This window comes from Hemitrygon akajei, chromosome 2 (assembly GCF_048418815.1).
Source record: "Hemitrygon akajei chromosome 2, sHemAka1.3, whole genome shotgun sequence".
Lineage (NCBI taxonomy): Eukaryota > Metazoa > Chordata > Chondrichthyes > Myliobatiformes > Dasyatidae > Hemitrygon > Hemitrygon akajei.
Genome location: NC_133125.1, coordinates 8992401 through 9009621, shown reverse-complemented (window position 1 = coordinate 9009621; position 17221 = coordinate 8992401). Strand labels below are relative to the sequence as shown.

General features: G+C 40.3%; 1 protein-coding gene across 7 annotated transcripts in view; it reads right to left on the bottom strand.

Moving 5' to 3' along the window:
• Window positions 1-17221, bottom strand: part of tmem161b (transmembrane protein 161B) — a 92902-nt gene that overhangs the window by 62261 nt on the left and 13420 nt on the right. For all 7 annotated transcript variants that reach the window (XR_012101507.1, XR_012101510.1, XM_073066970.1 and 4 more), the window contains 3 exons: window positions 14873-14970; window positions 10910-11066; window positions 4427-4578 (listed from right to left, as the gene is read on the bottom strand). Coding sequence is in view for 5 of the 7 variants with exons in the window: in XM_073066970.1 (XP_072923071.1) it covers window positions 4427-4578; window positions 10910-11066; window positions 14873-14970 (407 nt within the window). In the remaining 2 variants the exon portion in view is untranslated. The remainder of the gene's footprint in view (window positions 1-4426; window positions 4579-10909; window positions 11067-14872; window positions 14971-17221) is intronic.

The following is a 17221-nucleotide window of genomic DNA, read 5'->3' as shown; positions in this document are numbered from 1 at the left end:
CTGAGCAGCCTTTCAGGTTACGTTGATATAGGACTCGTTTTACTGTGGATATAGATAGTTGTCTACCTGTTTCCTCCAGCATCTTCACAAGGTCCTTTGCTGTTGTTCTGGGATTGATTTGCACTTTTCGCGCCGAAGTATTTTCATCTCTAGGAGAAAGAATGTGTCTCCTTCCTGAGTGGTGTGTCGGCTGTGTGGTCCCATGGTGTTTATACTTGCGTACTATTGTTTCTACAGATGAACGTGGTACCTCTGTAGAATTCAGGCATTTGGAAATTGCTCCAAAGGATGAACCAGACATGACATCATTTTCTGACCTCAATCCGAAAGAAAATCTGTGGGCAGAACTGAAAAAGCATGTGCGAGTAAGGAGGGCTACAAACCTGACTCAGTTACACCAGTTCTGTCTGGAGGAAATTAACAAAATTCCAGCAACTTACTGTGAGAAGCTTGTAGAAGGCTACCCAAAACGTTTGACCCAAGTTAAACAAGTTAAAGGCAATGCTCCCAAATACTAACAAAATGTATGTAAACTTCTGACCCATTGGGTAAGTGATGAAAGAAATAAAAGCTGAAATAAATCATTCTCTCTACTATTATTCTGACATTTCACATTCTTAAAATAAAGTAGTCCTAACTGACCTAAGACAGGGAATATTTTCTAGGATTAAATGTCAGGAATTGTGAAAAACTGAGTTTAAATGTATTTGACTAAGATGTATGTAAACTTCTGACTTCAATTGTATCTTGTCTGTATTGTAATTTGTCATGTGGGTTGGAGCATGGTACAGTATATTATGTCTTAGTTTAGTTGAGAGGGAGTGAGCCAGAGGTGATATTTTTTGTAATTATGTCAATTACTCTTATTTTGCTATATTGCTAATTTAGTTTGTTAATTTTTTGGACAACACTACAAGATCGTTCACCTTTGCTGGTTTGGTAATAAAGGATCGAACGTATTTTTGTCAATATGGAACTCAGTTTTTGGAAGGGCGCCACACAGTGCCAAATCCCATACTCAGTCTCTCAGCAGTTTTGGTTTGTTTTCAAGGAACTGCTACAGAGACCAGAGGAGCTGTCTCTTCTGATCCTATGGAATGACTACTTTGCAAGCTGGTTTAATAGATCAGAAATTCTGATCAGTTACAGTTTTGTTTTTAAATACAGGTAGCAGTCATTCCAATAACGATTTATTATAAACGTTTCTTTATACCGCATCTACTAGATAATAGAAATATGCAAAATTCACAACAGTAATGGATGCATTAGAAACTTTATTATCATAAATTTTCTGTAATTAGGTCAAATGTTTTGTTTTACCATTCCTGTCCTCTATCTCCCAGCACACGTCCCACTCCCATTTACTCATTTCAATTTAACTATATTTTATCATTTTGATCTTTGTAAAGAGGCAGCTTCATTCAACAAATTTTTTTTACTCCTTGTTTAACACCATTAAAAAGGATGAGTTTAAGTAGCTACAGAACAAACAGATGTGCAATAACTTTCTTAGAAATTTTTCAAAGCAACATATTTTTAAGTAAATGATAACACTATTTAGAATGTAAAAGCTCAAGTTTCATAAAACTCCACAACCAATTACATTTAGCTCATTTACTGGACTATTTAGACATTTTACACTCCATACTTTTAAAAGCTTTTATATGATACACTATAGAACAGTACAAGCCCCCACAATAATGCGCCAACCCTTTAACCTACACCAAGATCAATCTAACCCTCCCCTCTCATATAACCCTCTATTTTTCTATCATCCATGTGCCCAAGGGTCTCTTGAGTGCCCCTAATGCACAACATGGACCCCTACCATTAACTGAGGGTTCCGTGAACCCCAGCTTGAGTATCCCTACCCTAATGAATCTGCCTCTACTACTACCCCTGGCAGTGTGTTCCATGCTCCTCTCACTCACTATGTAAAAAACCTACCTCTGACATACCCTATACTTTCCTCCAAACATCTTAAATTTATACCCCTTTGTATTAGCCATTTTCTCAGTATAATAAACTTTCCTGTGAATTTCAAGGAAGTGCAGGAGTCAAGGCTGCAAAGTGTTAAAGGGAGTGTCTGGTGGACCAGCTGCAGAACTAGCAGCAACTCTGAACAGTTGAATAGTGGATTTTCAGGGAGTTTTATTCTATCATTGCTTCTCAATGCAATCTAGCTCAGCTTCCAGTACTCAATGTAGTAGATGTATTGTGCAGAATATTACAAAATTGGGAGGGGGAGTAAAGTTTACTGTTTATTTGTTCAGGAATACAGTGCAGAACAGGCCCCTCTGGCCTTTTCAGCTGTGCCACAAGCAACCCACCAGTTTAACCCTAACCTAATCACAGGGCAATTTCCAATGAGCAATGAACTTTTTAAATCAGTATGCCTTTCAAATGTAGAAGGAGACTGAAGTACTTGGAGGAACCCCATGCATTGCACAGGGAGGAAATGCAAACTCCTTGCCCTGAGTTATAATAGTGTCACACTAACTACTACACTACTTTGGCGCCCAAGGTTAGGGTTTAGAGACAGGGCCATTATGAGAAATTACAGGTCAGGCTATTACCAGGATTACAGTCAGTGTATTTTATTAAAGCATCTTTTACTGCGCATTGCCAAAAATGTGCAATTACCCTCGAGAATTACTATTGATCCAATGGTTTCAATTAGATACTGAACTTGGAATTATGTATCAAACCCCACCAAGGATTAAACGAATACATGAAAATGTTTAACTTACTAAAATTACAAACTTCAAGAATAAATATTTAATTTTACACACAGTTTTCTTTATGTAAAATCATCTATAATATGATTACAAATGCTTCAGTGGTGTCCATTAAGTTTTGATACTGGGCTGAAAAACTTAACACGATTTTCCCTCTGCTTCATAGAGAATTCCGGTTAATTTGTCCATCAGTTAATCATGGCAGCTGCTTATTTGGGATAACTCAAAGAACAAAAAACAAATCGAGAAAATAGCCAGAATTCCCTTCATGCATTTGGGACACCGTGCTCATTAATTTGGGCATGTGACTGTTGCTGACTCGTATCAGTTGCACGCACGTGTGTGGTCATTAGACCCAACGCAGTGCTTACAACAAATAAATAGCATTAGTTGAGTGTGTTTGTGCTTAAGGTGCAGTGACTTTTGTCACTGAAGTAGTTACATATTTCAGAACTGTCTTACTCACTGTAGTTTGTAGCATTGAGGTTTGGAGATGCCAGAAATGGCCGGGAGTGAAAATGAAATAATTTCACTATTTCAACAAGTTAGAAACTATGAAGAATTAAGTATCAACAAATCATCTTGGAAGTTACAATGAAAATGATGATTTGGAGGACGCAATCACCAAAAGCATTGTATGAAGGCAGTCCATTATCAGCACCAGGTGGCTGCGCTGATTCTGTTCAAATCAGAAGAACATGACTGGGACATGAATTTTTCCATTGATAACAATATAGTTTTATAGTACCATAACAGTATTGTTAGTGTTCTAATTTGTTTTGTATTTAATTTAAATGCATAATTTGTCTGTTTAAACAGTAGTTTTTTAAAATATGTTTTTAACTATTCCCATGAAACTTGGGCTTATTGAGGGAGACACTTAATTGGGCCAAAATGTACCTGTCCCAATGTGTCCCAATTAATTGGAATCCTGTGTGTGATGTGTTCCATTTCCTCCATCTGAAATCATTAATCATACCAAATAGGAAACACTCCTGACTGACTCTTCACAATTCAACTACCTCTGGCCATTCCCTATCTGATGCTTTCAACTGGTAATTCCAGCTAATCAGGCCCTCTCCAGTTCTCTGCTCCCCAACACTCCTTCCAGGTGAGGCAACACTACCTGCAAGTCTCCAAAACTGTACCCAGTGTGGCCTCGGTGAGACCCAACGTAGAATCGCGAAACTGCTTCACTGAACACCTTTGCTCCGCCAGTCACAATAGACGAGTTGTCTAGCTGGCCACCGATTTTAGTTCTACTTCCCTTTCTCATATATCTATACTGCCACAATGAGGCTACTCTTAGGTTGGACAAGCAACACCTCATATTCTGTCTGGGTAGCCTCCAGCCTGATGGCATGAACATTGATTTCTCCAACTTATGGTAATTTCTTCTCTCCCTCCCACCCCCCACATCTCTCTTTTATTGCAGCTTCCCCTCACCCCTTCTCCCTAACCTCCCTCTGGTGTCCCTCCTCCTCCCCTTTCTCCCAAAGTCCATTCTCCTCTAGTGTCAAATTCCACCTTCTTCAGCCCTTTAGCTCTTCCACCAATCACCACCCAACTTCTTACCCAAAGAATGACAGCAATACAAATGTGGAATGATATCATTAAAAATGTAATATTCCAAAAGTAGTCATTGGTTAAATTTCTTCTACACATGTCAGGATTAGCACCTCAAGTACCTGTTTCCAGTCCAAACTCCAAATAGTTCTCTGTTACAATTAGGATCGCCATTGCTTTCACAAAGAAAAAGCAACCGAAGGTGATGCAAACTGACCTCTCCCCACCTTCTTCCACTTTAAAGTAGTGAGTGGTCAGCGAAAATAATACCTTACTGATAAACTGTTAAGGAAAACAAGATAAAGGCAACATTTCAAAATAACTACCATGCAAAAAAAAAATCAATGTGGTAAACAGATATGGAGACAAATAGATATTGATTTCAGTGCTACAAATGATTCCAGCCAAGATACTTTACTGAAACATCAGGTATTTCAATGCAGCTGGTATTCATGCAAAGAATCCAATAATTTTTTCTTCTCTCATCCTTTCATATGATACTGTATATGTTTTCATTGTTTTGTTATGAAGTACAGTTCAGTCTCTAGAGGGAATTGCATATCCGAGTCTCAACCAAATGATAATTTTTGGTTTCACTCTCTCAGTGGCTTTCTACTTTCTTAGTGTAACTTAAAAGCAAATAACTAATTTAACAGCAAATCACTTAAAAGGACTGAGAAACAAAAACGTATGCAAATTGTTATCAAGTCTTTAAATAAGAATGCGATTTACTAGTTTTAAAGAAATTCTGCAGATGCTGGAATTCCAAAACAACACACACAAGATGCCAGAGAAACTTAGCAAGTCAGGCAGCATCTATGGAAATGAACAAACAGTCAACGTTTTAGGCCGCAACCCTTCTTCAGGACTGGAAAGGAGGAGGAAGCACTGGCTTCAGTATGAATTTAGTTTAGAGTTTTTAATGAAGTTTATTACATGATAAATAGTATTTTAAATATTTAGTCTTATATTTCAGATTACAACAGTGAAATGCATTATCTCTAAGTTAATTCATAACCATATGGGGCATTTTAACAATACAGTTGAGTTTTATTTGTCACATCTACATCAAACCATACAGTGAAATGCATGGTTTACATCCAATCAGATCAGTGAGGATTGAACCGAGCAGCCCGCTAATGTTGCCACACCTCTGGCACCAACGTAGCAAGCCCACAACTCACGAACACTAACCGTACATTATTGCAACATGGCAGGAAACTGGAGCACCCAGAGAAAACCCACACGGTCACAGGGAGAATGAATAACTACCTTACAGACAGCGGCGGCAATTGAACCTTGGTCGCTGGTGTTGTAATAGCAGGTTAGTGTGATGCTACACTAGCATGGCTTCCCCAAATTATCTTCAGTAATGGTGTCTACTATCTCTAGCTCTCGCCACATTTCCAGCATCAACATAGCATACCTACAACTCGCTAACCCTAAATGTACAACTTTGGAATTTGGGAGGAAACTGGAGCACCCCAAGGAAATCCATATGGTCACAGAGAGACCGTAAAGAATCAATTCTGTATTAGGTTTCCAAATATAACACTTGCACCATTAATTGAGTTAGACAACTGATAAGCACCAAGTGATATGGTTTAATTTATTCTCCGCAATGAAATAAAGGTCTCGGGTACTCATGTACAAAACATTTTCCACACCCAATGTGTCAATATATTCCCCAATTTCATATTAAAATGGAATACGACATTGTAATTTTTTTCTTTATAAATAAGATGTGCCACCTTAGTATAGCATTTACCTTAATGCTTACAGCCCAAGGCACCGGAGTTCAAGGTTCAATTCTGGCATTGTCTGTAAGAAAGTTTGTATATTCTTCCGTGAGCACGTGGGTTTCCTCTGGATACTCTGGTTTCCTTGCACGGTCCAAAGAGCTACCAGTTAGTTAACCGGTCATTGTAAATTGTCCTGTGACTAAGCTTGAGCTAAACCAGTGGGTTGCTGGGGGGCATAGCTCAGTGAACCAAAGGGGCCTGTTCTGCACTGTATCTCTAAATAAATAAATATCTTTTAACCATGTGGGCCACAGTAAAATAGCAATCAGCCTCGCACTATTGTGACTGGGGAGTAGCATACCATTCCTGAGGGCATTCTGGGTACGATTACATCACCATAGATGGATTGCTTGCCTGCTCAAGAAAGATTTGGCTCATAAATAAAACACATTTGCACAAAGCCAAAAAAAGCATAGAAAAATGATCATGGCAAAGGGTGTTACAGGACTGTAATTCAATCACAGAGTTCTAATAACATCACAAACCACCAGAGAGCACAAAACGAAGTTTTAATTACAATCTGCAGCACCATCCATAACAATATACAATCACCAAATGTTCTGTGTGATTCTAGGCAACACAACATTCAGGAGCTCTGAATAGCAAATGTTCAAGAATAAATAGAAAATAATTATTCAGCCCTGATTTTAGGTGTGTAATGGGAAGTACATAACAACATTGGTAGATGATATTTTAATAACTTCACGCAAAAAAAAGTAGAAGGAATATTAACTCCCTTGCTCCAGAAGCACCAATGAGGTGAAACTTAGTTTATTTTATTTAGAGATACAGTGCGGAACTGGCGCTTGTGGCCAAACGAGCTACACCACCCAGCAACTCAACACTAGCTGTATCACAGGACAATTTACAATAACCAATTAACCGATAACCAGAACATCTTTGGACTGCAGGAAGAAACTGGAGCAGCCAGAGGAAACTCACGTCGTTCACCGGGAGAACTTAAACTCCTTACAGATGGAGCCAGAATTGAATTCTGGAAGCCCCCAAGCTGTAAAAGAATCACACTAACCACTCCAGTGACACCCTACTTACAATGCAGAACATTTGATTATGCTTTGCTTGCGCCAACCCAAACTCAGGTAAAAAGTTCACATATACCCATAAGAGTGGGTTGATGTCATCAACAGGATTCATCCCTCTAACTTATCAAAGGCAACAAGGTCAGAAGTCAAGGATATGTGACCGGTGGAAAGTTAAAAACACTGCCTCGTCATTCTGCTCTTCGTTGCGTTGAATGTATGTGCTTCATTGTCTTTCCTGGTATATTCTCACGATGGGTCCAAACTGAGCTGATGCACTCGGGTTGGCTTTATGGTGCCTTTTCTGCCATATATGGAGGAATATTCTATTTCTTTAGTAATGATGTGTAAATGTGTATACTGTATTTAAGGTAGATACTTATGCTTATTTTGTAATATGATTGTAACTACATTGTGGGTGCATCATCTTCCAATTCATGTATAGTCTTAAGTTAACTTTGTGGGTAATTAAAGATGGTATGTTCTGGTGCCTAAAAAAAAAATTCAGGAGCACATCACCCTCAGTAGGGAAGAGAAACAAGGGCTGCCAGGAGTTCAAACTGGACAAAAATAAGTATAGAGCTATTGTGTTTTCCAGTAGATATCTTTTGTAAATATTAGCACTTTTATCCCCCCTTCATTATTTTCACTAATTTATGCAAGTTTGATTTTTGACACACCTAATAAACACCCTTGCACTAAAGTTACAAGCGACTCCAACCATTTTTCCTTTGGTCTAAACCCACACATCACACAGATGCCTTTTCTAATCTGACAGTAGGACATCATTACATGCCTTGAATGTCCATTGACTATAACAGTTGACCCTCCTATCCATGGAGGATTGGTTCTGGGACCCCCTGCAGATACCAAACAACATGGATGCTCAAGTCCCTTATATAAAATGGCGTAGTATTTGCATATAACCTACGCACGTCCTCCCGTATACTTTAAATCATCTCTAGATTACTTATTATAGCTATTACAATGTAAATAACCTGGAGAGGGATGGGCTCTGCCAGGTTTCAGATGCTCAAGACACGCCATATGATGAGCACACCAAAAAGATCGGTACAAAAGCTTGTCATGACAGTGCCCCGACGACTCCACCAGGAGTTAAGGACGGGCGCATCAAGTGGCACGGACACAGACATACATACACACACACACAATGTAAATGCTATTATACTGTATTGTTTAGGGAATGACAAGAAAAAAGTCTGTACGTGTTCAGCACAGACGCAACCATTGTAGCTCTTCTGGGAATGCTGATGGCACCTCGGCATCAGCCGATCCCGTTTCTCCCGTGATCTTTAAGTTTTACATATCTAGCCAGCTAGCCATCCCTTACTAGCCTTAAAACTCCTTCCTCTCACTCACAAGTAGCAAACGAACAAGACTCAAGGTGAACAATGCTCAACTTCCAGCTTTTCCCGATCTGCGGTTGGTTGAATCCGCGCATGCAGAATCCGCGGATAAGGAGGGCCAACTGTATACATTTGGGCTTTTCACTGAATAACAAGATTTCCCATTGTGACTACGTTAGCTAGAACTCCTTTTATGAAACTCTCCATGAACTTTCTGACCTTGCCAGGGACATTGAAACTATTATGTTCAACATCACTGAGGACACCCAATATGACTGTGATACTGGAATTTTATTCGTCCACCCTATCTCCAACAACTGTTGCTATTTCTGACCATGCCATCCTTTGCCAACATTTCTATCCACTCTGCCTGGGTGGGCAGGTTGGCACTTCCTGGTTTTATTCTTCCCTATTAACTTGTAGCCAAAGTGTTTTCCATTTCCAATCTGATTCCATCTAACCTTCTCAAGCAACTATCCTGCTTTGTCTCTCCACTGCTGTCAATCTAATCAAAGTTCAAAGTAAGTTTATTATCAAATTACATATGTCACCTTATAGAACCCTGAGATTCATTTTCTTGTGGGCAATCATAATAAAAACAAGAAAGACAATAGAATCAATGAAAGCCTGCACAACAGGATGTACAACAGCCAATACACAAAAACAAAACTATGCAAATACAAAAAATAAAAAAATAAATAAGCAATAAATATCAAAAACATGAGGAGTCCTTGAATGTGAATCCATAGGTTGTGGGAACAGTTCAGTGACTCCCCCTTCCCCCCCCCCCCCCCACCTCTGGTGTGAGAGTCAGAGAGTCATAGAACACTACAGCACAGGACAGGCCCTTCAGCCCTTCTAGTTCATGTCAAACTATTAATCTGCCTAGTTCCATTGAAAAGCACCTGGACCATAACCGTCCCACCCACGTACCTGCCCAAATTTGTCTTAAATGTTGAAAACAAACCCGCATCCACCACATTCTCTGGCAGCTCATTCCACACTTTCACCACCCTCTGAGTGAAGAAGTTCCAACTCATGTTCCTCGTAAACCTTCCACCCTTAACCCATGACCTCTGGTTCTAGTCTCACCCAACCTCAGTGGAAGAAACAAGCTTGCATTTACATTATCTATATCCCCAATAATTTTGTATAAATACCATTACATAATGAATGAGTGGATGCTTTTTTGCAACAGTGGAAAGAATAAAGATTTAGTATTTATTGCCCATGAGGAAATCTGTTACCTAGCCATTAATTTCACTCCTCTTCCTAGCAACACTTAGTGCATGGCAGTGTAATGGTTAGTGCAACTCTTTACAGGGCTAGCGATCACCGATTGGGAAGTTTGAACATTTTCCCTGTGACTGTGTGACTTTCCTCCAGGTGCATCAGTTTCCTCCCACACTCCGAAGATGTATAGTTAGGGTCAATGAGTTGTAGACATGCTATGTTGGTGCCAGAACTGTGGTGACACTTGAGGACAGCCCAGCATAATCCTCCCTGATTTGATTTGACACAAATTATTCATTTCAATAGACGCAGCCTGATCTGATGAGTTTCTCCAGCAAATGGTGTGCATTGCTCATGTCTTCCAGAATCTAGTCTTGTGTTTGTGACAGATAGTGCTGCAGACAGTGAAGGGATGGCAGAACACCCATATTTGCTGACACCAGCAGTGGAAACCAGAGCTCCCTCAAGGGCATCCAGGCAAGTACTAATCTAAGCTCTGGCAATAGGGTTGAAAGTTATGACTGATTCATTTTTTTCCTACTTGACCTCAATAGCAGTTAGCCGGCCGGTGGTGTAGTGGCGTCCACACCAGATGTTGAGGCAAATGGTCCCCGATTTGAATCCAGCCGGCTCCTTACACACTTTCCATCCAAGCTGGGTTGAGCATCAAGCTAGCAACTTGGCCTTGTGAAAAAACAATGGCTAAAGAATCATCAATTGCCACCCAATGCGCCACAAGGCGTGGATAAGAACATCAGTTTAAAAACTCCCCTTTTCCAGAACTGAAAGTTTCTAGTGCTTAAATTTATGAAGAAACTAACAGATTACTGCTTTTGAATCTGGACAAAAGCATGACGTTTGCCAAGATTATTCAGATATTAGCAATATTCCCAACTTTACCACTGAAGACTCTGCTTAAAGAATTAGCAAAATTATCACAGTCACAGCACTGGAGCACAGAAAAAGGCTTTTCAGCCCATCCAGTCCATGCCAAACTAATATTCTGCCTAGTGCCATCATCCTGCACCTGGACCATAGCCCAATGGTCCATGAATTGAATGAAAAAACTATTTTCTAATTAGGTAATGTAGGTAACTTTTTTTAAAACATATTTTAAATAGTTTATTATTAACACAAGCATTCTGAAGTAATTAAAAGGATACAATACAAAGATAAGGACGAGCAGGCTCCAAACAATACTGATGTTCATCTCATTACGAGGGTTAGTCAGACTGTAGTAGACTTCAGTAATGACGTAGACAACTGTAGCACAAACAGTAAAATCCACCAGCCATTGGTACTCGGGGAAGTAATGCAGAACTGAGGAGGAAAGGGAAATTATTAGGTGTTTTTAAACTTATTTCACAGAAAAAAACCCAACTCAGAGTTATTTACACCATTTCCAGTATAGATTTTTAACATAAGTAAAGATTTCATTCAAGCCATCATGGATATATGCAGACTACAATGCGAATCTAAGCTTATCGTATGTTTCCTATGTAATCTAGTTGGCGATAGTAAACAAAAGAAAAAACATTCATTTTCCAATCTGTCATCATGGGCACATATACTTGTTTGAGTCAGTTTAAAAATGACATGAGGCAAGATGAATTTCCAATTGAATGTACTTATGACAACATAAAACACAAATAGTTCAGATAATCTTTCCAGTTCTGCCAGAAGTATGATCTTAAAACAGGCAGAAACATTTCTGAAGCTTGGCACCTACTATTTATTTATTTTTCTTATGGAATCTTAGCTGGAACAGAATATCTTTGTTGTTGTGTACATACATCTACTGATGCCTCTGGACACATCCTCAGTGATGTTCCTGGAATCATCGGGTGTTTCGGGTCTTTCAACATCATACACCCTCCTTCAGGTGACCCATCCGGGGCTGATCAGACCCCAGCTTGTGTCCAGATGGTTAGCTACTTATGACTCCATGGCTCCCCTCTTTTGAGCCACAGCTATCTTGAGGACTTCTCTGCCGCAAAGGAGGTGCTGTGGACGGCTCTCCTCTTCTTCTCTCCCTCGATGCCCAAATTGCTGTAGGCTCTGGCTAAAGAACGAGCTGCGAATCCCCTACAACCAACCTCCACTGGGAGACACCTCGCTCTCCATCCAGCCTGCTGACAGTTGCTAACCAGTCCTACATACTTGGAGAGCTTTCTTTCAAAGGCCTCTTCCAAGCGATCTTCCCATGGGCTGTCAGCCCCAGCATCACCACTTGATTGGTAGACTCAGACATAAGGACAATGTCTGGTCGCAGGGTGGTGGCTGTGATATGGTTGGGGAACTTCAGCTGCCTTTCGAGGTCCACCAACAGCCATATGCATTTGCCACAACACTGACAGGTTGCCCTTGTTCTCTCTGGCCTCCCTGATGTGCTGTGTCACCACACCGGTGTGCTCCAGACAGCCCAGCATCCCTGAAATGCCCCCCTTCTGGACTGATGTATTGATATAGGTGTTCCTTGCTAGGTAGGTGCACAGCCGATTGGAAACGGTACTAAAGAAGATCCTCGCCTCGACACACAGCAGGGAGATGTTCTGGAACTGGTCTACCTGAGTGGCATTTTCCTCCTTTGGGATCCACACTCCTTCCTCCACTCTCCACTGTTCTAGGATCTACCCCCTTCTCCAGAAGACTCACAGGATCTTCCACAGACGCAACAGGAGTTTGGGGCAGTTCTTGGACACTTTGTACGAGGTGCTGCTTGATCCTGGAGCCGAGCGGACAGCTGCACCCTCGCCACTCCACGCCCCTGGCACTCCTGCTCTGCCACCCGTCCCACACCCCTGCGGCACTCCACCCTCGCCATTCCCAGCAACCTTTGCTCCTGCCAGATTTACAAACTCACTCTCCGCTCCATGTTGACAAATACAGCACTGTGCAAGTCTTAGGCACCCTGGCTGTATATATGTGCCCAAGACTTTGGCACAGTACTGTGGATTATTGTGTTTAGCTTTCCTCACCTTCTTATTTCTATTCCCATTAACATTACTAAATGCAGATGTAAATTTCAAGTTCATTCTGCTTTAACTTGCCATTTCCAGCTTATGGATTTATTGGCTACTTCATTAAATTGATTTTAAGTGGCTAGACTCCTCATCAGCATTGGAAAGGAAACAGGAAGATGCCAGAATAAAAAGGTGTGGGGAGAGGGAGAAGGACAACCTCGGTGATAGGTGAAGCCAGGTGAGTGGGGGAGGAGGGGGGTCAGAGGCTGGGAATTGATCAGCGGAAAAGGCAAAGGTCTGGAGAAGAAGGAAACTGATAGGAGATGGGGCTTCCTTGTTTTCTGGGGTTCCGTCTAGGTATTTTCCAACCTGATGGCATGAACATCGATTTCTCCTTTAGGTAATTTTTTTCCCTCTCCCTTCCCTCTTCTTCTATTCCTCACTCTGGCCTAATGCCTCTTCTCCTCACCTGCCTATCACCTCCCATGGTGCTTCACTTCCTTCCCTTTCTCCCATGGTCCACTCTCCTCGTGTTAAAGGTGTAAGCCCATTTAGTTTGATGGAAACAATGGTTTGAGTTATTGGGAGACCATCTCCAGCACTAAAATTCAATTTCAAGGAAAAGCGGGCAAGGAAGTGTGGACTAATTACCCAAACCAGGTGGCAGAAATGTGGTAAAAATCTCAGTATTCGGTGGTCCACTAATTCTGGGTGATCATGTAGATTCCACATTTGCTTCAGATTTCACGAAACAAGCTTCTTATAATGGGGGAGTCTAGGACAATGGGGGGAGTCTCGGACAAGAGGGCACAGCCTAAAAACAAGGACGATCTTTTAAAACACAGATGAGGAGGAATTTCTTTAGCCAGAGGGTGGTAAATCTGTAGAATTCATTGGCACAGACGGCTGTGGAGGCCAATTCATTAGGTATATTTAAAGCAGAGATTGATAGGCTCTTGATTAGTCAAGGTGTCAAAGGTTACAGGGTGAAGACAGAAGAATGGGGTTGAGAGGGATAATAAATCAGGCATGATGGAATGGCAGAGTGCACAATAGGCCAAATGACCAAATTCCACCCTATGTCTTCTGGTCTCATCTGGCAGTGAAGGGACTACCACTTTCCTTAAAGTGGAGTAGTTTGAGAGGAGAGGAGAGGAGAGGAGGTCTCCAGGGGAAAAATTACAAATGAAAGAAAATGGGGTAGCACAGTATTGTAGTGACTAGCACAACACTTTACAGTACAGTGATCTGGGTTCAATTCCTGCACTATCTGTAGGGAGTTTGTATGTTTTCCCCATGACCGTGTAGGTTTCCTCCAGGTGCTCTGGTTTCCTCCTACAGTCCAAAGGCCTAATGTTTGGTAGATTAATTGGCCATTATAAATTGTCCCGTGATTAGGCTAGCATTAAATCGGGGATTGCTGGGTGACACGGCGCAAAGCGCCAGAAGGGCCTGTTCCACGCTCTATCTGAATAAATAAATAAAATAATAGCTAGCATACATCCTTCCACTGAGAAGTGCACTGAAATACCAGTATAAAATTAAGATTGGTTCTGGTTGACAAATTCAAAATGAAGTGAAAAGCAGCAAAAAGAAGAAACAGAAAATAAATTTTCACAAAAGGTATTGCGATTCTCTGTTCAAGTGACGTGTCAATTCTTTTTTAAAAAGATTTAATGTGATGAAACTGAAAGACAAGTTTGAGATCTTTGAAGTTCTTTGGACTTAGAACCAGACCTGAACAAGGCTGGCATTGTGTATTAGAGCAGGAAAAAAGCATATGGTAGCAACAAAAATGAATTATGCATTACAGATCAGAACCTCCAAAGGCTTGGAACTTGCTGAGTGAAGCAGAATAGGGTAAAAACTAGTCAGCATCTTTTACAAAACATGGGTATCTGTATCGGAAAAGTTCACTTGATCATAGAGCACAGAATGCTTGGAGAATGTTTTTTTTTACAATGACACATTCAAATCTGGTGAACAAACAGGATAAATCAGTTAAAGATAGCAGCTTTGATGAGAAGTGATAGCTTTTAAATACATCCATGCCACAATCCTCAATGATAATAAAGTTACTGCATATAAGAGTACTCACCATATAAAGATCAAGGGAATTTACAACATGATAATTAAATGTGCATCTTCAGCTGTTTATCCTACCTCGTGTATCCATTTCTGTAATGCTTTTTGCTTCCAAATGCAGGTTAATATCCTTAGGAACAGTCAGCGGCTTGGTTTCTATGTGTCCATTATATTTCCTGGTAAAACCACAATACAAATGGCTATCAGTCTACAAATGGAAGCCTGCAGTCTTTTCATATACAAGATCACCCTTCCCTTGGCAACATTTGATTTTAACCATGTCTTAACATTATGTTCTTCTACTTAAACATTATTACTATAACCTTTCAGGAATCTGTACCAATCAATTTGTGGGACATGTCGCTCAGGGTCTTGGACTATATAACACACTTGTTTTTGTGACTTTTTTTAAAAAAAAGAATGTGCTGTGTATGTTTTGCACCTTGGTCCCAAAGGAACACTCTGTTCGGCAGCATTAATATATGGTTGAATGATAATTAAATTTGAATTTGATAACAAAGATATGCCTTTATAGATAGACATCTAATGCACAAAAATACGACTGGTAGAGAAGGAGTAGGAGGCATTCAAATACAAACTATGCATGCAGAATGCATAGAAGCTTAAAATCAAAAGGAAGCACGTAGGAGATTCAAGCATTATGGAGCTAGGTGTTTACAGACACCAAGAGAGAACCGTCTGAGCCAGTGCACTCCACCGGAGGCGGTGTAGCGCAGCGACCAGGCTGGGTTTGGTGTTGCCCCCCCCACCCCCCACCAGTGTTTGCTCAGCAGAAGATAAGCCGTATTGTGGTTGACTGCAGATTTCTGCGGTATACAGGGCTCAGGTCTGGAATTTTTTTTGTGTGTGACTGTATCTTACCGATATCTTTATGTACTTGCTATCTCGTATATGGATTGTGTGCCTATTGGTATTGTGTTTTGTCCCTTGGCCCCAGAGTAACGCTGTCTTGTTTGGCTGTATCCATGGATGGTTGAATGATAATTAAACTTGAATTGAAATAAGGTGGAAGAACTCAAGTATAAATATTTGGATGGACAGACACGGACGGACATGCACACAGAATACAAAATGTTTTATGCCCAAGATATTCCAAAAAGTCAACAAAATAGGTCTGATATTTGAAGAGACTGTGGAATCGATACAATAATGAACAGCTGAGTTTTGAACATCTGACTTTCCAGAACATTAAAGACTAGAATCAAACATCAGTAGTCAAGAATAGGGAAAAAGAACACACAAACATACTTACAATTGCTAATGATTTTAAATTGTAAGTGGGAAAATACATGATGTTACTGCTTATTTATTTAGAGATACAGTGTGGAATAAGCCCTTCAAACTACATTACCCAGCAACCCCCAAAACCCTGATTTAAACCTAGCCTATTCACAGGATAATTTACAATGACCAATTAATCTACCAGGTAAATCGTCGGAATGTGGGAGGAAATTGGAGCACCCAGAGAAAACCTACATATTCTATAGGAAGGACATACAGAGAGTCCTCACAGAGGATGCCAGGACTGAACTCTGAAATCCAATGCCCTGAGCTGTAATGGCATCACACTAACCACAACACTATCATGGTGCTCTTATTGGAGCAGATAAAATAAGTGAAGGAGGGAATTTGGGATTGGAAACACAATTCAAAGCTTACTTTGCAAACTTGGGCGTGACCAGGGTGGTGTTGGGGAAGGGATGAAGAAAACTATATATATAAAAAATGAGGCAGAAAAATCAAATAGAAAGAACTTAGCAATAACCTTATTATCATGTGCAACTCCTTGTCATCTTAAGAACATGCCCTGATATTCAGAGATCAGCTTGTCAAGTTCGTGATAACATCTCACAAAAAAAACTTTTAAGTAAATGTAATTTCATGTTTATATTGATTGCTTGGCAGTTAACACTTCATTCCAAAGCAATGTTTTGGGTCTATATTTTTCTTGATAATTTCCTTTATTCAATCACCAATACTCCAGTACGCAGTTTGGAAATAGAGATTCCAACAAGGCAACAAGGATGCTGATAATAATGGCACTGAACCAGCAAAACAATCAAAATTGTTTAACTTTAACTTTTTGAGAAATAGGGAACAGAAATTATTAGCAAGTACAACTGTTAGCCAATGCAATGCTGGCTGGTTTCTCATTTAAATGAAAGGCCCATATATTAAAGAGCAGAGACCCATTGTGGTTGGTGGAAAAGTAATACTTATTTTGAAAAGTTCCAGATATTTTAGTGAAAAATCAAGCTCGCATTCTACTCAATTTCAGTAAAAATTAAAAGGTTAAACATTTCCATTTCCTTCTCCAAATGAGGTCCCATACGTTCTTGCAGCTGTCATTTTATCTACATGGTACCTTTCCTTCTTGGTGCTTGCATTCACCATTCAGAACTGTAA